At 33.5% G+C, this 21,923-nt stretch overlaps 3 protein-coding genes across 5 annotated transcripts; 2 read left to right on the forward strand and 1 right to left on the reverse strand.

The window, feature by feature from the left end:
- The first annotated feature begins 1,218 nt into the window (after positions 1 to 1,218).
- LOC123897486 (L10-interacting MYB domain-containing protein-like) lies at positions 1,219 to 6,106 on the forward strand. 3 transcript variants are annotated; one of them, XM_045948149.1, is made up of 6 exons: positions 1,219 to 2,116; positions 3,101 to 3,237; positions 4,345 to 4,518; positions 4,732 to 5,058; positions 5,228 to 5,259; positions 5,590 to 6,106. In XM_045948149.1, exons 3-6 carry the CDS (start codon positions 4,363 to 4,365, stop codon positions 5,780 to 5,782), a joined length of 708 nt encoding a protein of 235 aa, XP_045804105.1. In that variant the 5' UTR covers positions 1,219 to 2,116; positions 3,101 to 3,237; positions 4,345 to 4,362; the 3' UTR covers positions 5,783 to 6,106. The 3 variants fall into 3 exon arrangements, with proteins under 3 accessions (XP_045804105.1, XP_045804104.1, XP_045804102.1); XM_045948148.1 differs by lacking the exon at positions 3,101 to 3,237 and having other exon boundaries at positions 1,220 to 2,116; positions 4,732 to 5,037; positions 5,590 to 6,103; XM_045948146.1 differs by lacking the exon at positions 3,101 to 3,237 and having other exon boundaries at positions 1,221 to 2,116; positions 5,590 to 6,102.
- A 415-nt stretch (positions 6,107 to 6,521) lies between these two features.
- Positions 6,522 to 18,010, reverse strand: LOC123897473 (vacuolar protein sorting-associated protein 53 A). The gene is made up of 24 exons (XM_045948129.1): positions 17,686 to 18,010; positions 17,501 to 17,595; positions 17,363 to 17,419; positions 17,110 to 17,260; positions 16,260 to 16,330; positions 14,598 to 14,722; positions 14,238 to 14,398; positions 13,993 to 14,134; positions 13,578 to 13,641; positions 13,263 to 13,448; positions 13,133 to 13,174; positions 12,397 to 12,501; positions 12,253 to 12,312; positions 11,958 to 12,035; positions 10,979 to 11,086; positions 10,817 to 10,882; positions 10,654 to 10,731; positions 10,447 to 10,580; positions 10,269 to 10,362; positions 8,715 to 8,792; positions 8,340 to 8,402; positions 7,481 to 7,549; positions 7,184 to 7,279; positions 6,522 to 7,013 (listed from the first exon to the last, which is right to left on the reverse strand). The coding sequence occupies exons 1-24, from the start codon at positions 17,732 to 17,734 to the stop codon at positions 6,726 to 6,728; spliced, it is 2,460 nt and encodes an 819-aa protein (XP_045804085.1). The 5' UTR covers positions 17,735 to 18,010; the 3' UTR covers positions 6,522 to 6,725.
- A 2,540-nt stretch (positions 18,011 to 20,550) lies between these two features.
- Positions 20,551 to 21,498, forward strand: LOC123896260. Its single transcript, XM_045946672.1, has one exon. The coding sequence runs from the start codon at positions 20,551 to 20,553 to the stop codon at positions 21,496 to 21,498; it is 948 nt and encodes a 315-aa protein (XP_045802628.1).
- The last annotated feature ends 425 nt before the right edge of the window (positions 21,499 to 21,923 follow it).

Genomic DNA, 21,923 nt, shown 5'->3' on the forward strand with positions numbered 1-21,923 from the left:
ATCACTGTTTTGGGGAAAGGTAGGCACAACAACCAAAAATTCGTCATAGAAAAAATCACACTTTTTAGCTGCTGAATTCTCCCTACATAGCTTAAGAGTTTAGAACTCCAATGAGTGATGCGCCCAATAATTCTATCGATCAAGTCCATGTAGTTATGTATAGCTAACTTCTTACTTGTCATTAGAATCCCAAGGTATCAGAACGGGAGCTTTCCTTCTTCAAAATGAGTGAGTCTTTTGATATCATCCTTAGTACTTTGATCTACACCACCAAAAAATATGCAGCATTTGGTCGGGTTGACTTTGAGACCGGTCGACTTAGAGAACTTGTCAAAAGCTTCCATCATAATAGCTACAGATACTTTATCACCTCTGGCGAATAATAAGAGATCATCAGCAAAGCATAGGTTGGTTAGGCCAAGTTTCTCACACTTGGCATGAAAGAGAAAGAGCAGCATTCTTGAGGAAAGAGAAAGTAAAATATGTCTGGTTTTTTCAGATTATAGATTATAGATTATAAATATATATTATTAGGGTTCTTCAAAATATAAATTATTAGGGTTAAATTAGGGTTACTTTGAGAAGTAAAAGTTTCTCGTTTTCTCAACACTCATCCGAATACTAGTTTAATATTAAATCAAAGAGAGAGCAAAGTGGCTGAGAGAGTAGCATTCTTGAGAAAACAGAAAGTAAAATAGGTCTGACTTTTTCAAATTATAGATTATAGATATAGATTATTAGGATTCTTAAAAAAAATACTCCCTCCGTCCCAAATTGATTGACACAGTTAACTATATTGCACTATTCACACATACTGTTTTGACCATATTTTTTTACTAATAAATAAAAATAAATATTACTCCATCCGTCCCAATTTAATTGACATAGTTGACTGTTGTGCACTATTCACACATATTGCTTTGAGCTTATTTTTCTACTAATAAACAAAAAAAAATATTAACATATAAGATGTTATTTGATTCATCTCGATGAGTATTGTCAAAATATCAAATTTTTATAATTTTTACTATTATACAATTAAAAATATTAATCGTCAAAGTTATGCATCGTCATGCATGAAACAGTCAACTGTGTCAATCAATTTAGGACGGAGAGAGAAACATATTAGGGTTATGCCGGACTTTCTCATCCCTCACTAGTCACTAGCTAATTCCGACAATACAACCAAAGTATTTTATTTTACCGTAACAAAACAAAACAACCTTTTGTACCAAAAAAATGATTACAATATCACCCACCCAGGTTACTTTCAGCAAAACCCCATGAAAACTTATTGCCAAAGTTTCAATTTTTACTTTCCAAAGGTTTTTCTTCCTCTGATATTGTTACAATGTTAACTGCAAACCCTAGAATTTTACACAGTAACTTGGAGAAACGAATAATCCCTCTTTTTGAATTATTAAGTAGGTTCTTGAAAACCAACAAGGATGTCATTGTTTGCTTGATTCGATATTTTTGTTCATTTGCTCATACTCCATCATATGACATTATGGTGGCTAATATCAATTTGATGACTGGTTTTGGAGTTTGCAATTCTGTCGTTGCTACATTGTTTCGATCAAATCCATCTATATTTGGTTCAACTGATTTGATTAAGTCATTGGAGGAAGTTAAGGGTTTAGGGTTTCTTCCTTCAGAGAGTACTTTTGGGGTTGCTTTAAGAGCCAAGAAATGTATGATTAAAGAACTTTGGAATCATAAAGTTGATACCTTTAAGAAATGGGATTGGTCCGATGAAGCTGTTTTTAAAGCATTTAGGTCATTTCCTTGGTTGATGTTGGTTTCAATTGATAAGATTAATTTGGTGATGAGTTTTTGGGTCAATCAGTTGGGTTGGAATTCCTTGACACTTTCTAAATGTCCAAATATGTTTACTTATAGTTTACATAAAAAGTTTTGCAATTTCTTTTGATGAAAGGTTTGCGAGAAAAGAATGCAAGCTTAGTTTACCCATTTACTTATTCTGAAAAATTTGTTCCTGAACAAGTTTGTTTTTAGCTTTAAGGCGGAGTCTGATCATCTATTAAAGCTATATGAGGGAAAAATGGAACTTGCATACACAAAAGAAAACAATGGCATGCCACTCACTAAACAGGTGACTTCATAATCTGCTTTTGTTATGTAACCTTAGCTTGTTAGTTCTTAAAATTTAAGTGATTATTCTTTCTACGCCAAGATAGAGGATTCAAGAAATGGTGTTAGTTAGTACTCCTTCCATTTTGTTCAATCAAGAATCCATAGTAGTATAAACAAATGTAGGCAGGTCTACTCAATTTATTGATTGAAACTTTAAGCTTGAAATTATCTAGTACTTAGGCTACCTGTTTGTCTGTTGGCTCTCTACACATTACTCATACAATATTATTTAAGAGTTTTGCGACCTTTTTGAATTTTGACCTGCCATTGTTGACTGTGTTCTTTAGTTTATATTTTGGAGAATATTAATCTACTCTTTGGAAAGTGTAATTTCTCCCTTTATGGTGAACACACCTGTTGTTTCAGTCTAGGAAAACCTGATTGTTCGTCCTTTATGTAGGAGAGGAATACTGACCAAGGTGGTTGTTAGATTGATTTTGTGTTGTAAGGCTTTTACAGGTTTTAGCATTCCTTTGTGCTGTAATGAATGAATAAGTATGCAAAAAACATTGTGATGTGAAAATTGAAAGCTATGTAGTAATTAGGGGTGGTCCATACACACCACTGTTGTCTTTAGGTGGCATTCAAATAAAAATCATTATGGAAGTTTTTCAATCCGCTCCCCTATATGTTCAAATCTGTCAAAAACATTACCTGAAGCACGTTTTCGGTAAACCCACACATTCTTGGGAGGGGATTGAGAAATTATCAATCATTATATGTTAGAGGAAAATGATATGATATTGATAATCCAATACTGACATATAGATACAGTTCGGCGTGTTTTAGCGATAATAATCTAAGTGTGCATGAACTTAAATTAAAAGTAAATTGCATAAACAATAAATTGCTGGAATTATAAATTGAGTTCATACATCAATCAAGAGTTTTACAGCCTATGTTAAGAAGTGTATCCTTGTGTTGTTTTTGTGTGTTTGTCCAGGCTTTCTCCAATCTGTCTTGGATGTATGTCTCGAAAACCGCTTACGCTTATCTTCTTCAGCCATTTGAATTTTGAATTTTGGTGGGAAAGCTTCTTTTTGGCGCATTTGTCCAGGCTTTCTCGAATCTGTCTTGGATGTATGTCTCGAACTCACTTTATTCACGTAATGTACATATTTCGAAGTATAGCTGACTTTCGAATCCTAAATTAAAATTTTACATATAACAGGTATGTTCTGTTATGAGCTGTTTTTGACAGTTTTGTTCTGGTGTAGTTCGCTAGTTAAGTAGCGAGCCCACTGCTTAACTAGTGGATCGTTCAGTTGCAGAATTGTGAAAATAACAGGGAGGCAGATGTTGCAGATCGAAACATTATAATAAAAATGTTATTAATTTGCACCGTAATCGGAAATTACATTGATAAATATTTGTTAGACGCAAAATTACAACCAATATCAAAGTAACTTTAGACAGAAAAATTAATAAAACAAACCCAAAAAAAAAAATCAATACGCCACAAACATCTCTTTCCTCCAGAAATCGACATAGCAGGCACGCCCATCCCACTATATGAATCCACTTGCTCACATTTGCAGGCCCGACTTTCTCATCCCTCACTAGTCACTAGCTAATCCCCACAATACAACCGAAGTATTTTCTTTTACCATAACAAAACAAAACCCTCACATTTTTTCTAAATTTTCAAGACATGTTCAAAAAATGGTTGCTTTCCCAGAATCTTGTTTTAGGTATCATCAAAACCCCAAAATTTGACCCTTTTATCCAACACTTTTTGTTCTCATTTTCAGCCTCCAGATTCTGCAGCACTACAACAACTACATCAGAATCTGAGGGCCTGTTTGAAAGACTTCCCAAATTCTCTATTTTAGTTTTTAAAACTTAAAAATTAAAAAATCTGTTTGGAAGTACTATTTTTCAAAACTGTTTTTAAAAACTATTTCTAATTTTGATGTTTAAAAACTAAAACACCAAAACTGGTTAAAGGTGTTTCGGTTCTCAATTTTGGAAACTTTGAAATCTCGGGAAACTAGTAGTTTTCAGTAATGGCAAAGTTGTTTTTCTTCTTCTTAAATTGTTAGGTAGATTTTTGTTTCTTTAAACCTAGCTCTTTGATTTTGAAATTTTGTTTGATTTTTCAGATATAGTAGAATTCGAATTTGATATTGAATTGTTTGAAGTTTTGTTTGATTTTCTTTAATCTATGTTGTCACAAATGAATTTCAGTTAGAAGAACTTGGGAACATGAAGAACACCAACACTGCTCATCGTGCACATTTTGGCGCATCTGCCTCTTATTCCGTTGCGTCTGCGTCCTCCTCGGCCGCACCTGTTTCTGTTGCCGCACCTGCTGGGCCTGCGTCTGTCGCTGCGCTGGCTGCGCTTGCCTCTGCTGCACAGGTAATATAATACATTGATTTTATTATTGTATTAAAAAAATCTGCATTGATTCTGTAGAAAATGAAATTCCTAGTTTAGATGTTCAGGTGTAGGAGCTCATTGCAACTAATATAAGAAGGAATTCATGATGCACTTAGAACTTACATTTGGCTGTGATAATTTTTTTTACTCTGTGTTGTTTATTTTTAATTATAATGCTTGTTTTTATGATAGATGGCAACTAGCGTTGACGTTAGTGATGCAAAACTTTGGCCCGATAATGTAATTAAAGCTTTCATCGACATTATGGTCGATGAAGTTACAAAAGGAAATATGCCAAATGGTGTGTTCCATCTTAGAACATGGAACTCGATGACTACTAGGTTAAATTCCGTAACTAATCGATCATTTACCGTGAGACAACTAAAGGCAAAAATGCATAGGCTGCGAGCCATCATGTATCGTGAGTTCTATTCCCTCTCACAAAACACAGGATTTGGGTGGAATGCTGAAACAAACACTGTTACTGCAAATGAAGAGGTTTGGAGAAATTATCTTCACGTACGGTTTAATTTTCTTTTTATAATTCTCTTTCTTGAATGTGATCATTTTTAGTCTATAATTATAGGTATCAGTTGAGTTAGTAATAGGAGTATATTCAGAATTTTTATGAGAAGTGAACCATTCTATTGTATTCTACTGTATTGATGAAATGCTTATATTATTTTAGGTACACAATAAAGCGGCTCAGTTTCAAAAGAAAGGGTGGGACCATTATAAGTTGTTGGAGATCATATTCAACAAAAATAATGCATCTGGAGTACTTCATCATTCCTCTACCCAAGACCCACCAAATACAGATGAAGAAAATGAGCTAGATAATCAATACCTTAACAATGGGAATGCTAATTGTGTACGAGTTGATAGTGATAGTTCAGATAACGATTTACATGAATTGGACCGCATCTCACGCAGTGGAAAGCGACAAATTCAAGCAAGATCTAGGAGGGAGTCTACATCACAACAGATGGGAGAGGCACTTTCAGCACGGGCTAAAGCTTCTTTGGCAAAAGCTGAGAGGTATAGGGATAGGAGTGTGGAGGCTACTTCACGTGTAACATTAGACTGTTCTATTGCCAAGTGTGTAGCTGCTCCTGAAGAGTTAGAAGGTATTTCAGATGATGCCTCTGGAAAAGCCTTGGAAAAGATTATTAGTCCTGATTGGAGGGAAGTGTTTATCGCCATGTCTAATGAAAGGAAGCGTGGATGGGTACTTAGGCTCTAAGGATAAAACTTGCATATGTGATTATAGTTATGAGACATACTTTTATTCTTGCATATGTGGTTAACCAGCAACTTTATTATGTTCCATATGGCATATTGGAAATGAAGTTGTCTAAAACCATTTCGGATCAATCCTCAACAGATTAGTATCAATTCTTTTATTACTTTGAAAAGAATGGTTTGAAATTCATAACCTGAACCAGAATGATGGTACTGTTAATTATATGTACCGGAACAATTAAAACAAGTTTTCCGAAATATGTTTTGCACCGGAAAACTCTTAAATAGTATTCTGGTTTGCATTAGAAATTCCATCTTACATTTTGGAACAATTGTTGTGGGGAGGATGAACTCACCTGTTCTCGAAATGCTGAAAAAATGAAGAGTAAAAAATTAAATAACAAAAAGGATAAAATTGAAATATTTTAAAATATGTAGGGGTAAAGAGTTGAATGTAAGGATAGAAAAAAAAATCGGATGGTGGTTATGAAATAAGTTCTGCATCAGATGATGAGCCCAACCCAGTCCATGCGAATTGCGAAAACTTTTTCATTTATTGGCGCCCTGCTGAAATGTTGTTAAAACTGAAATGTTTTGCCAAATGTGTTAACGTGTATATCTAACAACTAATAGATTTAGCAAAACATTAAGAGCTACTTATAATTTTCAAATACTTAGTAGGAGAGAGAGCGATTCTTGAGAATGACTAATGTCTAATTGAAGGTTTACTCAATAAAGAATTATGCAAATTTGTAAATATATTTATTTGCAAAATCAGCTTCCATTTGATTGAGTGAATTACAGATAAACATGATACTAAACTTACATAAAGAATCAAGGAGAAAGGCAAAAAGAAACATACAACTAAATGAACAAAAGAGAAAAGAAAAAAATTACAAGCTTAAGGGCTCTGACCAAAAAATTGGGCTGTATTACTCTCTTCATTATGGATTAAAGAGCTTCCTGAAAGGCCCGTCCTTCCTGTCTTTGGCAGCTTCAGTTAGTGCTAGGAACCGCTTGAACCCTGTTGTGGCAGCTCCTCGTCCAAGTGCAGCAGCCCTAGTTAGAACATCCTCTCGTGAAGCTACCAGTCCAACAGCAGTGGGATTAGGTACAACAGGAGCTACTGGAGGAGCTGGTGCAATTGTAGGTGTAATCTGAGTTTGCTTAATTCCAGGCCCATGTTTGTTGAAGTCATCGAGTATGCTTTGTTGATCAGCTTTTTTAAGACCCTGAAAACACAAGGAATAGGTCATCCCATCATGAAGCAAAAGTGCATAACTTACAGATCATGCACTCAATTGAATTTGAATATGAAAAACCATAAATATTATGACAGCAGCCAAAAACCATAACCAATTAGCATTAATAGAACTGGTAAGAAATAATTAATTATAACCACCTTAAGCTCCAATATCCGCTGAAATTCCATGGGTGTACCCTCAGGTAGTAGGGCACGGTAAGTATCTGCTACAGAATCGACCGGAGAAAGTATAACCTAATCATAGACATTCACACAAACTTGCATCAGAGAAAGAACTAAATACATGTTTGGTTACCACAAATTCTTTGGGATATTAGTTTTCCAAAAAACTGCTATGATTAGATATCAAATATGTTTCGGTCACAAAATTAATCTAATCCAAACATACTAAACTATTTTAAAATAATTTCTTTCATTACTAAATGTATGGCAAACCTTCAAAAGGGCCTCAGCTTTGCTCATCTCACGGCTTACAAACTTGGAATAACTTGCAGCACTTGATGTCTGTCGCATAGAACAAACAGTCAGTATAATGAGATAAACCAGTGGTGAGCACAAGAAAAAATTACTATTAGATGCAAAGAGATGTTATTTTCAATATTTTTTTACAGCACTGAGTTACTAAGAATCCCAGATAGCTGGAAGGGGAACTTTAATCTATGCAGCACAACATATATGCAAGATAGAATATTCTGTTGATCCAGATACTCCATTATTGTTTCTTTCTCATTTTACATGTAAGTGGGTAAAGAATCATCGGGCAACTAACTAAACTTTCTCTCACTATATTACCTTCTGTTTTCATGAACTGGATGCAAATTTAAGTAGAAACCATTTATACATATTGATATCTGTGCACCAATGCCACTTGGAAAGTAGATTATTTTAGTATGAATAGAATTTAACATTACTTGGAATCGATAACCTGAAAAAGCTGAAAACTAGTTCATATCTGAATCAACTTGGTCTCATAAAATAACAATTTCTAGTCCAAGGTAAGTGTGTATTTTGTCTGTAGAATTTTGTTAGAAATAAATCTTTTCCATCTGAAAACTATGTCGCTAAAAGAAGCATTTGGTCGTCAAAACTCCCCAAAATACTCGAAATGTAAAGACCAGCTAACAATCGTTATATAGTAGTTACAAACTCCAAGAGAGAGAGAGAACAGAACATAAGTATGCTATGATGGTGATAATTCTAGCAGAGCAGCAAGGACAATGACATTATCAAGTTGTATTTAAGATAAGCAGTAGTAACTGTGATTGTAAATTGGCATTTGCATATGCTAGATTACCTGTCTACCAAGGGAAGGAATTTCAAGAAGGATTGTCTTAACAGCTTGTGTATCCAATAGCATCTGCAGAAATAATTTTACTATATTATCAACATCATAATCATAAATAGAGATCCAAGGATTTTCTCAGAAAACAAATATTATCATAAGAACAAAATAAAATGGAAAAAATGTTTCAGTGAGATGTTAAAAGTACAGTGTCACTAAAAAAAACAAAGGGAATCAGTCTCAAACACAGTAGGAAAACAATTCAAAGTGAAAAATATAGTAAATACAAGCTAAGAAAAACATCTTGCCGGTTAAACCCAACAAAGTTATGCCGCGAATTTATTCTTGATGTAACTAAAAGGAATTGAAAGAAAAAGCAGTCTGTACCTGTTGAGCTCCAGTTTCTGATATTTGCTTGCATTTGAAAATGTTAGAGTAAAAGCGTGGACCCAGAGAAGACGCAAGCTGCAGATATTTAGAGAATAATTTAAAGACAACTGACTACATACCATACACATTATTAGGAATGATTAAATTGATGAACTACTAGATGTATCAAGCATAAAATTCAGATAATATTCACAAAAGAAGTGATGGCAAAATCCAGCATAAGTGAAAATTGACTAGATATGAGTCAGAAGCCTGAATATAGCCAATACAATAATAGTAATAGATACAAATTCAGTAATTCACAGACTCAGAGTAAGAAAAAAATTTCATGCCACAGAAATTGTTGAAGATGAATATGAAATAATAGGTCATATGGAGCTTGTTTTGTGAAATAGGTTCTATGGAGCTTGTTTGTGATAACAAAAGCTTTGTATCTTTCTTCAAACTCCATCTTTAATGAGAGGACTAAACACATAGAAGTCGATTGTCACTTTATCTGAGAGAAGATTATTTCGGAGATCAATAAAACTTCTTAAGTGAGATCTAATAATTAGTTAACCAATATCTCCACTAAATCTATACGGGGATCTTGAATTTAATATATATGTAATAAGCTAGTTGCATATGATAGCTATGATCCAACTTGAGGTAGAGTGTTGATTATAATCACAACTAAGATTATTATTTCTCTTTGCTACCTTTCATATGGAATATGAAATAATAGGTCATATGGAGCTTGTTTTGTGAAATAGGTCCTATGGAGCTTGTTTGTGATAACAAAAGCTTTGTATCTTTCTTCAAACTCCATCTTTAATGAGAGGACTAAACACATAGAAGTCGATTGTCACTTTATCTGAGAGAAGATTATTTCGGAGATCAATAAAACTTCTTAAGTGAGATCTAATAATTAGTTAACCAATATCTCCACTAAATCTATACGGGGATCTTGAATTTAATATATATGTAATAAGCTAGTTGCATATGATAGCTATGATCCAACTTGAAGTGGAGTGTTGATTATAATCACAACTAAGATTATTATTTCTCTTTGCTACCTTTCATATGGAATATGAAATAATAGGTCATATGGAGCTTGTTTTGTGAAATAGGTCCTATGGAGCTTGTTTGTGATAACAAAAGCTTTGTATCTTTCTTCAAACTCCATCTTTAATGAGAGGACTAAACACATAGAAGTCGATTGTCACTTTATCTGAGAGAAGATTATTTCGGAGATCAATAAAACTTCTTAAGTGAGATCTAATAATTAGTTAACCAATATCTCCACTAAATCTATACGGGGATCTTGAATTTAATATATATGTAATAAGCTAGTTGCATATGATAGCTATGATCCAACTTGAGGTGGAGTGTTGATTATAATCACAACTAAGATTATTATTTCTCTTTGCTACCTTTCATATGGTTTCCTTAGAGAGTCTTGGTAGTTTCCTATTTTCTTTATGAGAGATTATCTATTGTATATAAATTTGTACAGTTTCGCTGTGTAATACAAGCATTTTAATTCTAAATTATTCAGGTATTGGCAATCACCTTGTCCAAAAAGAACTGAAAGTAGACAGGTGAAAGAAGACTTCCAAGTGTAGGAATGCTGGTGGTTAGAATCAAATTTATGGCATTAACATACCTGCAAAGAAAACAATACAATTAAACTACAGAACTTTGTCAGGAATAAAAACCGTAGTAAACTTTATAAAGGAATTCAACTTACTCTGATTGATCACCAACACTTTCAAGAGTACCCCAAGGGACACGTGTCATTGCTGCCATTTCAATGTCAAATTTGGTTTCCAGGCCATGCACTAAGGTTACCAATGATTTTGTTATAACGGCTGAAAATTCATCCTGCATAATTGCATACACTGTTAGAACGAGATCCATAATAAAAATGAATTATTCAAAAAGAAGACACAATCACCTGCACTTCTGACATGTCCACCCCATCAGCAAATTGATGATCAATTATTTTAGAAACACTTTCAGCCAGTTCACCAGCCTGTCAAATACAACGATAAGTTAGTAATTAGTAATATTGACATTTTCTCGTTATCTATTGAATGAAGAATGTAAAAGAAACTAACCGTTTTATGGCAATATTCGGCCGAATTGACAATGTAACAGATCACTCTTTCATCCCTATCAGATGTCTGTTCAACATATCCAAAGATTAATTTTGGTTGAGAAAAGAAAGATGAGGATCTAACTTATCAAACATAATGAAAAATTAATTCCTTTCAACGTACCTTTATCTGTCCATCCATGCCTGTGGCAGCAGCAACAATTCCTGTTCCCCCCTTTGGGAGTCTTGCAAAAAGTTTTGTAGCATATGCTTTAAGAATTCTTTGGAAAACCTAAGATTGAAATGGAACGGAGTCATAAATGCATTAAGTTGGAGTCCATAATGTTCAAGTATAGATATGCATTGCGGATTGCAATAAGAGCTTATTTCCTTTTGTGCCCTAGAAGTTGAATAGTACTCTTTTTAACCGCTTAACAGGCTACTAACAGAGAATCATATATTTAAAGATCACAGAGCCTTCTAGTAAATCTTCTGCCAATTATTTGGCATCCTTGCTAAATTATAACAGAAATTATTGCATGAAGAACATGCAGCTCAGTCTGAAATCAGTCATGAACTATCCTCCACAGACCTGAGAATTCTCTTTTCTATGTTTGATGGAAAGAAGTCATCAATAGCAACAATGTAGTGTCTGAACGATATTACGAGGCTGACAACAAAAATGCCTACTGTTTATGCTTCACAATTAACAATTCTAAAAAATTAATTCAGTCAAGGAAGCAGAAGCTAACTTATAACAATTATTTAATCAAAAAAAAATCTTTTGCTAGAATATCCTTATTTCTTACAGTCTCGTGACTCGAATCAAAGGCCTCCTATTTTTGAGGAGTTCAAGATTAGTCAAAAGTTAACTCAGCAGAATCACATATTTTGGAACCCTTCAACTGGATTTCAGAAAGGTTATTTTTTTCTAGTTTCTTTTTTTCTTCCCCCTTTTTCAAAGAAATAAAATTATAGCAGTAAGAGCAAGAAATATATGAGTGCGAAATTCCAAGACACATTAAGAGCAATCGTCCCCAGATTTGGGCACCATTCAAAATAACCACCAAAAAATGAAAATGAAAAAAAAAAAAAAAAAAAAAGTTAGAAAGTTTATGTACTTGATCGATAGAAATATTAAACTCTATAGTTGAAGAGTTTACCTTAAACAAATTAAATAGTGTCTGGCTCTTCGTCAAAGCACTGCATCTCTTCAAGCTTCTCTTGATTATTAGAAACAACTATGTAGCATGACAAAAGACAACCAAGTTATATAAATCATAGTAAAACCGATCATAAGAAATGAGGGGAAGAGATTTAAGCTATCTAACTATATTAGCATTTTGTAACAGTTAATCAGTTACCATGAATAAGAATTATCAAGGTTTCATAAGACGGTAACAATATACACTGCTCTGTAATGTAACATATAATCTGTAACAAGATCTACCAACTCACCTGCATGCTACTGGATAAAACACTACTCTGACCTCCCTCCTCAATATCCCATGTCTCCTCCTATAGTGAATGGAACTTTTAATCAAGGAAAAAAGCCAGAAGTAAATCACAGAGCAAGTATCTTAATGGTGAGACACAAATTACCTGGACAAGTTTCTCCAGACTATCCATTAGTGTTTTCTCTTCCAATTCTACATATACTGTTAAATGAGGTTCAAAGCAAGATGAAACAATTCCACGAAAGTTGAACTGCACAAACAACCAAATGTTTATCAGGTCAATCTTAATGAAACAGATCAATAGTAATAAAATGAAAACACCTCTAAGAAAGCCATAGTTACACAAACATCCAACAGTAGAGAAAATACCAAGAGACCAGTGATTTTTTTCTACAGCAACCTCACTGGACTTATTTTTCATCAAGAATTTAATACTTGTATATTTTTCACTTCCTACTTTTCCATTTTGGTAAATATGAAATAATTAGTAAACTAACTGAGAGACAACTATTTGACAAGCGTTGACACATAAGCTCAAACTCAGGACCAAAGGAACGGAAAAATTGTGAAGGAAAATATGAGAAAATAGCCAGAATGCATGATTTGAAATTTTAAACATTAAGTAATATTCTTATGTAGAACATTTTGGGTTTTCTGTGCAAATAAAATGTGTGACAAACTTGGACTTATCGAATAAAGAGCTACCACCAGATAACAGTGACCAAGAAATACAAGATAAACCACAGGAGGAACAAATCAAAAAGCTTATTTCCAAAAGCATATATACCATTTGACAAGACCTCAGGGAACACAAACATAAATACATGCACTTGACCTATAAAATCAATTATGTATTAGGAAATAGCCATATAAAATCATACCCCAGCTCCAGGAACTGCCAAATCCTTGCTTCCATCTTTTCCCTATGCATGCAAAATCAAAACATTATCATCATTTGTAAATTGTAATATTCGAATGAGTATTGTCAACTGCAGCTATCCATTTACATACTTCACTCTCACTTCCTTGATGTGCAGCAAGCTTTTTTTCGTACTTCTTCCGGATATCTGAAGCACTACTACTAGAATTTGCACCTCTTCCTATTTCTTCAATCTCATTTCCAATCTCTCTGTTTTGAGTGCCTCCCCCAAATTTCTCAGCCAACTCATCCTCAAACTCTAAAGTTCGCTGTAAAGCCTGCAACAAATTAACATATGAAACCCTTGAAATAAGACATAAAATCTACGTGTTTTTAGTTTAACCCAAATCAGCTTCTCAAGTGTAACATGTGAAGCAATGCCAGTAATTCATCATTTGATGGCTTACCAACAACAAGGTCCCAACATCTGGCTTTTCCTTTAAATTAGAAAGAATGTCCTCTAGTTGTTTCCTGCAGAGACAAGTCACATAAGCACAATAATATTTTTGTACAGAATAACCCTGAACTGAGTTTGGTACATGTTCTGAAAAATGCTTAACCTTCTATAAAAGTGTATATATTAAGTATACATCAAAAACATCACAAAATTTGAGAGTTGATTATATTGGATGTTGGAAACTCAATACCGGGGGAAAACAAAATCTTAATAACTTTCCAAGCAGCAGAAAAAAACAAATCATTCAACAAATTAAAATGTCATTTTACAAGAAACTAGAAGTAATCATGTTTCATTATGGCCATGTCTTCTCATAATACATGTAAGGCATGAAAATCCCATTGCCAAACAAATAAATACCATACCTTGTTTTCTTGCAAAATAAGATACACAGCCGATAAGAAACATGCCACGAAGATGGAAAGATTTTCCAAATTTCTTCATTTGATCTCATTCGGCGCTTAATCCATGCATATCTTCTTTCAGTTTTATCCAACTTTGCCAGTTCTATAAAATGTAAAAAAATTAAAAAGTCAAATTTGCAGACATTTAAAAAGAACTCTATGACTAAAGTAATACAAAATAAATGATACACATAAATTAAACATACCAGCTCCTTCAAAAATTTGTTCATACGAAGTAAGCTCCCGATTGCAAAAATTATTTACCAACTCTTCCTTTACTGAAGGCTCTAATGCATCAACAACCAGGCAAGCATCAGACAACTGCTGTAGCAAATTGGTTTCTTCTGTCTCCTTTCCAGTACCTAAGCTGAGACAAAAACAGGAAACTGAGATCCAGTTACACATAATCTCTTTACAACCAAACCATTTCCATAACTAGTAGCTTAACTACATGTCATAAAAGAAAATTGCCAAGAAATCTAAATGGACATTGTGTATCTAATCGACATTGCAGTGCCCGTGGAGATTTTCAAACACAGCAGAAGATGGATATAGAAACAGTGTACCTAGAAAAATCAGAAAACACATGTGACTTGAGTATTTGCTTGATATTCTTAAACTTCTCCCTCAGTTCTATGATCTTTGGAATATCCCTATAGGCCTCAAAGTGGCTACATAACTGGTTCACCGCCTGAAATACAAATTACTGTATAAATAAATAGATAAGGCAAAAACAAGAATAAAATGTTCAGTTTTATAGATTAGTTTATTAAAAACAAGAGGCATGCTTTCTCTGTGAGAAAGAAGAAAACTAAGTAACTCATAAAAGATTATTATTTACTAAAGAGCAAGTACAATCGAAGGAGACCTCCATAGTATATAATAACTTATTCAGCAACAAGTCAATGACAAGAACCAAGCTATATCTTAATCACACCAGGTGGGGTCACAGTAATAACTAAAAGGGAAAATGAGGGGGCAACAGAGTAAGTGTATCAACACAGAATAAAACATAAACATCCAACAGTGTAAGTGTATCAACACAGAATAAAACATAAACATCCAACAGCCTATTTTCTATCCATCCTTGTTAGGATAGCAAGAAGAGGGGCAGCTAGAGAAGCTATGTGGTTAAATAGTTAGAGAAGTTAAGTAGTGAGAGAGGATATCATATATAAATAGGAGAAATAAGAATAGATAGGTCATGGGAGGATTTGGGACATTTGATAGTTGTATGTTAAAGGAGAAACTCTAGGGAGGGGAAACTCTTGGAATGAATTCTATTTTCCATATTCTTTTCAGTTTTCATTTAGACATTTTATTCTCTTGATTCTTTCTATCATTCTTTCATTTAAATGTCTTTGGGTTCATAACAATCCTGATTGGAACCTATGAAGGAATAAGGTAAAAGATTAGATTATTTTTATGGATCGAATAAAACTGAATAGAAATAAGGAGAAAGAATTATCCTTCGCGGATTTAACCTTCACAAAGGTTTTCCTCTCTCCAAACACAATATCCTGATATTGGGAAAAACCCAAATCCCGTATTGGAAAGAGATAAGGCCTTAAAAGAGTTTATAAAGAGTGACATCCCTCACCTTACAAGCTAGTTTTGAGATGAGTTAGGCCCAATTTAGAAACCTAATATTTCAATATCTCTTTTGGCCTTTTCTAGTATCTCCCCTATTTATCTAATTAAGTTTCTTCTCATCTAACTAATTACACACCTTAACTAATCTTAATTACTTTGACTCCCCTTTATTCTACCCTTTGATACTAACACATTCTCACAAAATCCAAACAGGACCTTTGGCACAGTTGGAGTAGCTATTGTATGTCAAGGCCACAAGTTTGAGTTGTGGAATCAACCTTTACAAATGCACAACAAGGCTACCACATCGAGCTCCATAGCACCAGGTTGCCTACTAATGTTCATAAGCTATGATTTAACCAACTAAACTCTATAATCCTAAATAAACCATAATTAAACCATACTCACAATCCCCAACTCCTAAACAACAAATACATTACAAACAAACACAATAATCATAAGTATCATTTCACCCACCCCTTCAGAACTACAATAGATTTGCTTTCTAACATCAACCCCCAGGATACACACCCAAGCAAAACACCAATCCAATAGTGAGGCAAACACCATGCAGTAAATAAACATTTAAAAAACAACAGTCATAAAAGGAAAAATTGTAAAGATATATTAGATACCTCCAGCTGCGCAGCGGCCTCTTTGTATTGACGTTTTGAAGCCATCACTTGGAGTTGTTCGACAGCAGAGACTGCCACATAATAGGTAAGCCGGTTTAAGTAAAAGACTTAAAGATGTCTATTCATCTTAAAAACTAACAGCTTCTGGGGTGAACCCGACATTTGAAATTACCCAAGCCTCCAACAACAACTGACAGTGTCACTTTGAAGTAAAAGGTCACGTAGTACTCCTCGTTCCCAAGATTGAGACAATGATTTGATCGTTGTTAGTTTGACAAAAATAACAGGAAACAAATATGAGTTCAGTTTTCAGACACTCGTACTCATTTGCCCTTGTTTTTGTCGATCTACACTGAACGGGTTACTGTCTCAATTGTGAGACGAGAAAGACTGGGCTTCTACTTTCGAGAGTCAACGTACACCATCGTTGCAGTTTTAAACAATTTCCAAGTGCCAGTCTACTATGGATTACCTATCAAAGCAGTCCACCATAGAATTTTCCTAAAACTATCTAGTATGAAACAAACATATAGAATAGGTGTACCATTTTCATTTGTTAATAATAAATTAAAATTGCACTCACTCATTTTAACTATTTGCATCAGAAAAACATTATAATGGTTTATTCAAAATTGATATTTCAAATACAAACATTCATTACAATTGAAACCATCATGACTCGGTACATGTCCGTCCTACTTGGCATGACAGTCTTTACAAAAGATCTACCTGTTTCCTAAATAACTATGCATGTTCAAGTTAATTAACATATTTATCAAACTACTATAAAGTTCAAATTCCGAATCAATAAAACTAGCAAGCTCATACAACAGGAGAAAACAAGACATACCAAGCATTGTGAGACGATGAAGTGCAGTAATCGTCGTAGTTATATGCTTTTTCGCAAAATCCAATTTCTTAATATCCCTACATATTTCTTGAACCATTGTTTCACTCTGAACAGCTTTAGTTTTAATTTCTCTAATTTTATACATAAGTTCCTACATCACAAAACCAAAATGCTTAAAAAACAAAACAAATGCAACAGAAAGGTTCAAATTCTAAATCAATAAAACTAACAAACAAAGAACTAATAAATTCACCTCAACAGCACGAGTAGCAGCAGCAAGATCTTCTTTAGCCTTAGTTCCTGAATTACTCTAAAATCAAGATAACAATCAAAGAGTGAAAAAAAACACGAAATGAATTGCGCAATGTCAATTAATCAAATAAATAAATACCTGTTGACGAACTGCAGCTAAAATTCCAGCATCAACAGTTCGAATCTCGTTCTGGATTTTTTGCATTAACGGTTCAACACCAGATAGTGATGCTTCTGTAACAAATTTGAGAAATCAAACATCAATTAAAAGCACTTTGAAATTCAAAACGATGAAATTGAAAACGATGATGAAATTGAAATTACCGTTAGGGAACATTTGATTGATGTACTCTAAGGCGCTTGACTTGTCCATTGTTGAGAGTGAGAAGAAGTGTGATGAAGAAAATGTGAAGAGTGATGATAGTAGTAGATGGATCTAATAATCGCGTTTTGAAACGCGCTTTTGTAACATTTAAGCTCTTTCGGATTGTTGTAGATCCAATTGCAGAGCTTATTGGTATGGTGGTGATACTTCTTTTACTCTTCTTCAATTCTGGACTCTGCTTTAATAATATATCAAATTCAGAGGACTTGTAATGAAAATTTCGGAAATGATAAAGAAAAGGAAAATAGAACAGGAACATATACTATTTTTGTTTTTGTTTTTGTTTTTTTACTTTCACCACTGATTTAATCTGATTTTTGTGTCAGTTATCAAGCGATTTTAGCCCTCCCGAATATAGTTGCGGAGATTCAACAGTAGTTCTCCTTATCAAATTCAGTGTCAATCACCTGCAGAGATTGAGCAGTGATCCTTCTTATTAAATTCAGTGTCAATTACCACTAAACCAAATAATGATCTACATAACATACACTTATACACTAAAAATGTACAAAACTACGGTTATATATTTTTTTTACAAAAAAACTATAATTATATATTAGACTTAATGCGATCCCCTTATTTTGAAAAAAAAAAAAACTATAAATTCAGATAAATATACATAAGGATAATAGATTATAAATATATATTTTTTAAAAAAATCAGAAAATAGATAAATAATATATAGGCTGTATCTATTTTTATTTTTTTTTGACAATTTTTTTTTAAATAAATATATATTTATAATCTATTATCCTTATATATATTTATCTGAATTTATAGTTTTTTTACTATAATTGTAGTCCTTTTATGTAAAAAAGAAATTGAAACACGATTTCATACACTAAATACAAACATAATTGTGTTTTTATTTTGTAAAAAAGATTAATCTCTACAATTGCGTGTAGAGGTTTCACATTCACAAAAAAAAATAACAACACAAAAGTAAAATTTTGTAGAGACGAAAAATATATTTAACCATTTATAGAATAATAATGAAACTTGACAAAGAAAAAGAATAATGAAATTTTGTGGTATTAACTCAGTTGGTACGAATATTGCATTTTATGCGTAGGAATTGGGGTTCGAATCCCCAAACGTTCCACTTTTTCCAAATGTAGGGTTGTTATTGGTTAATTAGCTAGAATAAATAAATATATATTTATAATCTATTATCCTTATATATATTTATCTGAATTTATAGTTTTTTACTATAATTATAGTCCTTTTTATGTAAAAAAGAAATTGAAACACGATTTCATACACTAAATAAAAACACAATTGTGTTTTTATTTTGTAAAAAAGATTAATCTCAACAATTGCGTATAGAGGTTTCACATTCACAAAAAAAAAACACAAAAGTAAAATTTTGTAGAGACGAAAAATATATTTAACCATTTATAGAATAATAATGAAACTTGACAAAGAAAAAGAATAATACTGAAACTTTGTGGTATTAACTCAGTTGGTACGAATATTGCATTTTATGCGTAGGAATCGGGGTTCGAATCCCCAAACGTTTCACTTTTTCCAAATGTAGGGTTGTTATTGGTTAATTAGCTAGAATATTAAAATGAAGGCGATTTTTTATGTCTTAAATTATACCGTGAAATCTAGGGATTACAATATTACGTGTCAATGCCTTGAAAATTGAGACTACGATATTGCTTACGGTAATTAAATTTCAGGTGGTTGTAAGAGCAGCAACATCGCGGGTGGCTTTACAAACTTTTGCCAACATGTTGCAACCTTTGTCAGAGGGGTTGGGATATTTGAAAGGCTTAGAGTGGTAATAGGATACCACCTCTTCCAGGAATGGACACGGTGCTTTGTGTTCCTTTTCTTTTTCAAAGCCAAATTAAATATTCAAAATAAAATTGTAGCATCACATTTAATATTTATTACTGTTAGAAAAATAACCGTTGCACTTCATAGTCAAATTTTTTACAAGTTTTTCTACTTAGTTATAAAATGTAGTTTGGGTATAAATAAGTGATTAACCATTTCAATCTATGACAATTTTTCATCTACATTTAGTCTAAATTTGAATCATATATTTTAACTTTTTTAAAAAAATTTCTTCCACACATTTCATTTGCCAAACCACCACAATCCATGGTCCAATTTCATGCAAAATGGTGGCTTTCCACCATTTATCCCAAATCAACAAAATACCTCATACTTTGAAAATTCATCCAATAACCCAAACTCACTTCCTAACTCAAATATACAAAATCCTACTTTTATCTCGAATCAAAATAATTCACATTTTGGAAATTCTCCATATCATACTCCACCTTACCCATATCATTATCAAAACTTTTCATCTCAATCAACTAGTCTCACTATGTCACATGGAGTTCAAATGAATAATAGTCACATGCAATTAAGTGACCAAGAGCCTGAAACACCACAATTTTGCACTCAAGATGGCTTGGAAACAATTAACCTTGGTGAAGAAGTTGGAACTACATCGGTTATGAAAACGTCGAAAACAAGATTTCAACCAAAGGAGGATGAACTTCTCATTCAATCATGGCTCAACATTTCTAGGGATCCAATTGTAGGGATTGATCAAAAGCGAGATAGTTTTTGGAAGAGGATTGGTGAAGCTTATAACAATCATCGCCCAAAGAATTTTCCAGAAAGAAAACCGATGGCGCTAAAAGGTCGATGGCATAAAAAAATTAATCCCTCTGTCCAAAAGTTTGTTGGGTGCTACAAACAAGCTGTCGCCGTAAAGAAAAGTGGTAGCTCTGAGAGCGACATCGTTTCAGCAGCATGTGATATTTATTATCAAGACGGGCATGAAATGCACTGCTGTTATTCGTATGTTGGCATATGGAGCATCAGCTGATAGTGTGGATGACTATTTGAGAATTGGTGAAAGCACCACACTAAAATGTGTTGATAGGTTTACAAGGGGCATGATCAATTTATTTGGGCCGGAATATTTGCGAAAGCCTACCACTGAAGACATCGAACGCTTGCTACAGATGGGGGAGGCACATGGCTTTCCAGGTATGTTGGGGAGTATTGATTGTATGCATTGGGAATGGAAAAATTGTCCAGTTGCATGGAAAGGACAGTATGTTCGAGGTGATCATGGCAAACCCACAGTTATGCTTGAAGCAGTTGTTTCACAAGACTTATGGATTTGGCACGCTTTTTTTGGGGTAGCGGGTTCAAACAACGATATCAATGTGCTGAACCAATCTGATGTCTTCAACGATGTTATGCAAGGGCGAGCTCCTGAGGTCCATTTTTCAGTCAATCAACATGAATACAACATGGGCTATTATCTATCAGATGACATTTATCCTGAGTGGGCTACATTTGTGAAAAGCATTCCAATGCCACAAGGGGATAAGAGAAAATTGTTTGCTCAACATCAAGAAGGCGCGAGAAAGGATATTGAACGAGCATTCGGAGTTCTCCAATCCCAGTTTGCGATCATACGTAACCCGGCTCGATCTTGGCACTTGGATGCACTCAAACGTATAATGGAGACGTGCATCATATTGCACAACATGATTGTTGAAGATGAACGTGCCAGATATGGTGGCACTTTTGATTATTCATATGATCATTTGGGTAATGATCCGATTGCACCACCAAACGATTCTAATAATGATTTCCAAGAGTTCCTAGGTAGAAGACATAATATTCGCGATAAGCAAATTCATCGACACCTTCAGCAAGACTTGATAGAACACATATGGGAACGTTTTGGACATGAGAATAACCACAATTAGAAATTATTTTAAACGTTTATTATATTTTATGCTAGTAGTTTATTTTAATGTCTATGATTTTAATTTTTTTTATTTTCGTATAAGTTATGTGTCATGTACTATGTTATTTAATATATTTTCAATTTTTTTCAAATATTTTGTTGCTCTCTGATGACTCCCCCCCTTTTTTTTTTGTTTTGTTGTCCTTGCTTTTTTCTTAGCTTTGCAACAACAAAAAATCAGCGAGGGGTTACCACCTCTTGTTACATCAAAATCAAAATAAAAATAAAGACTAAGCAGACTGAGAGGGACATCCATAATAATATAAGAAGTTACTAAAATGGTCCATGCTGACAAAAAAAATCGACATATATAGTTGTTGACTTTGCGATAAATATGGCAAATAAAAACATTTCACTATGAGATAATAAGGATCTCAAAAATGA

This window comes from Trifolium pratense, linkage group LG7, assembly GCF_020283565.1.
Source record: "Trifolium pratense cultivar HEN17-A07 linkage group LG7, ARS_RC_1.1, whole genome shotgun sequence".
Lineage (NCBI taxonomy): Eukaryota > Viridiplantae > Streptophyta > Magnoliopsida > Fabales > Fabaceae > Trifolium > Trifolium pratense.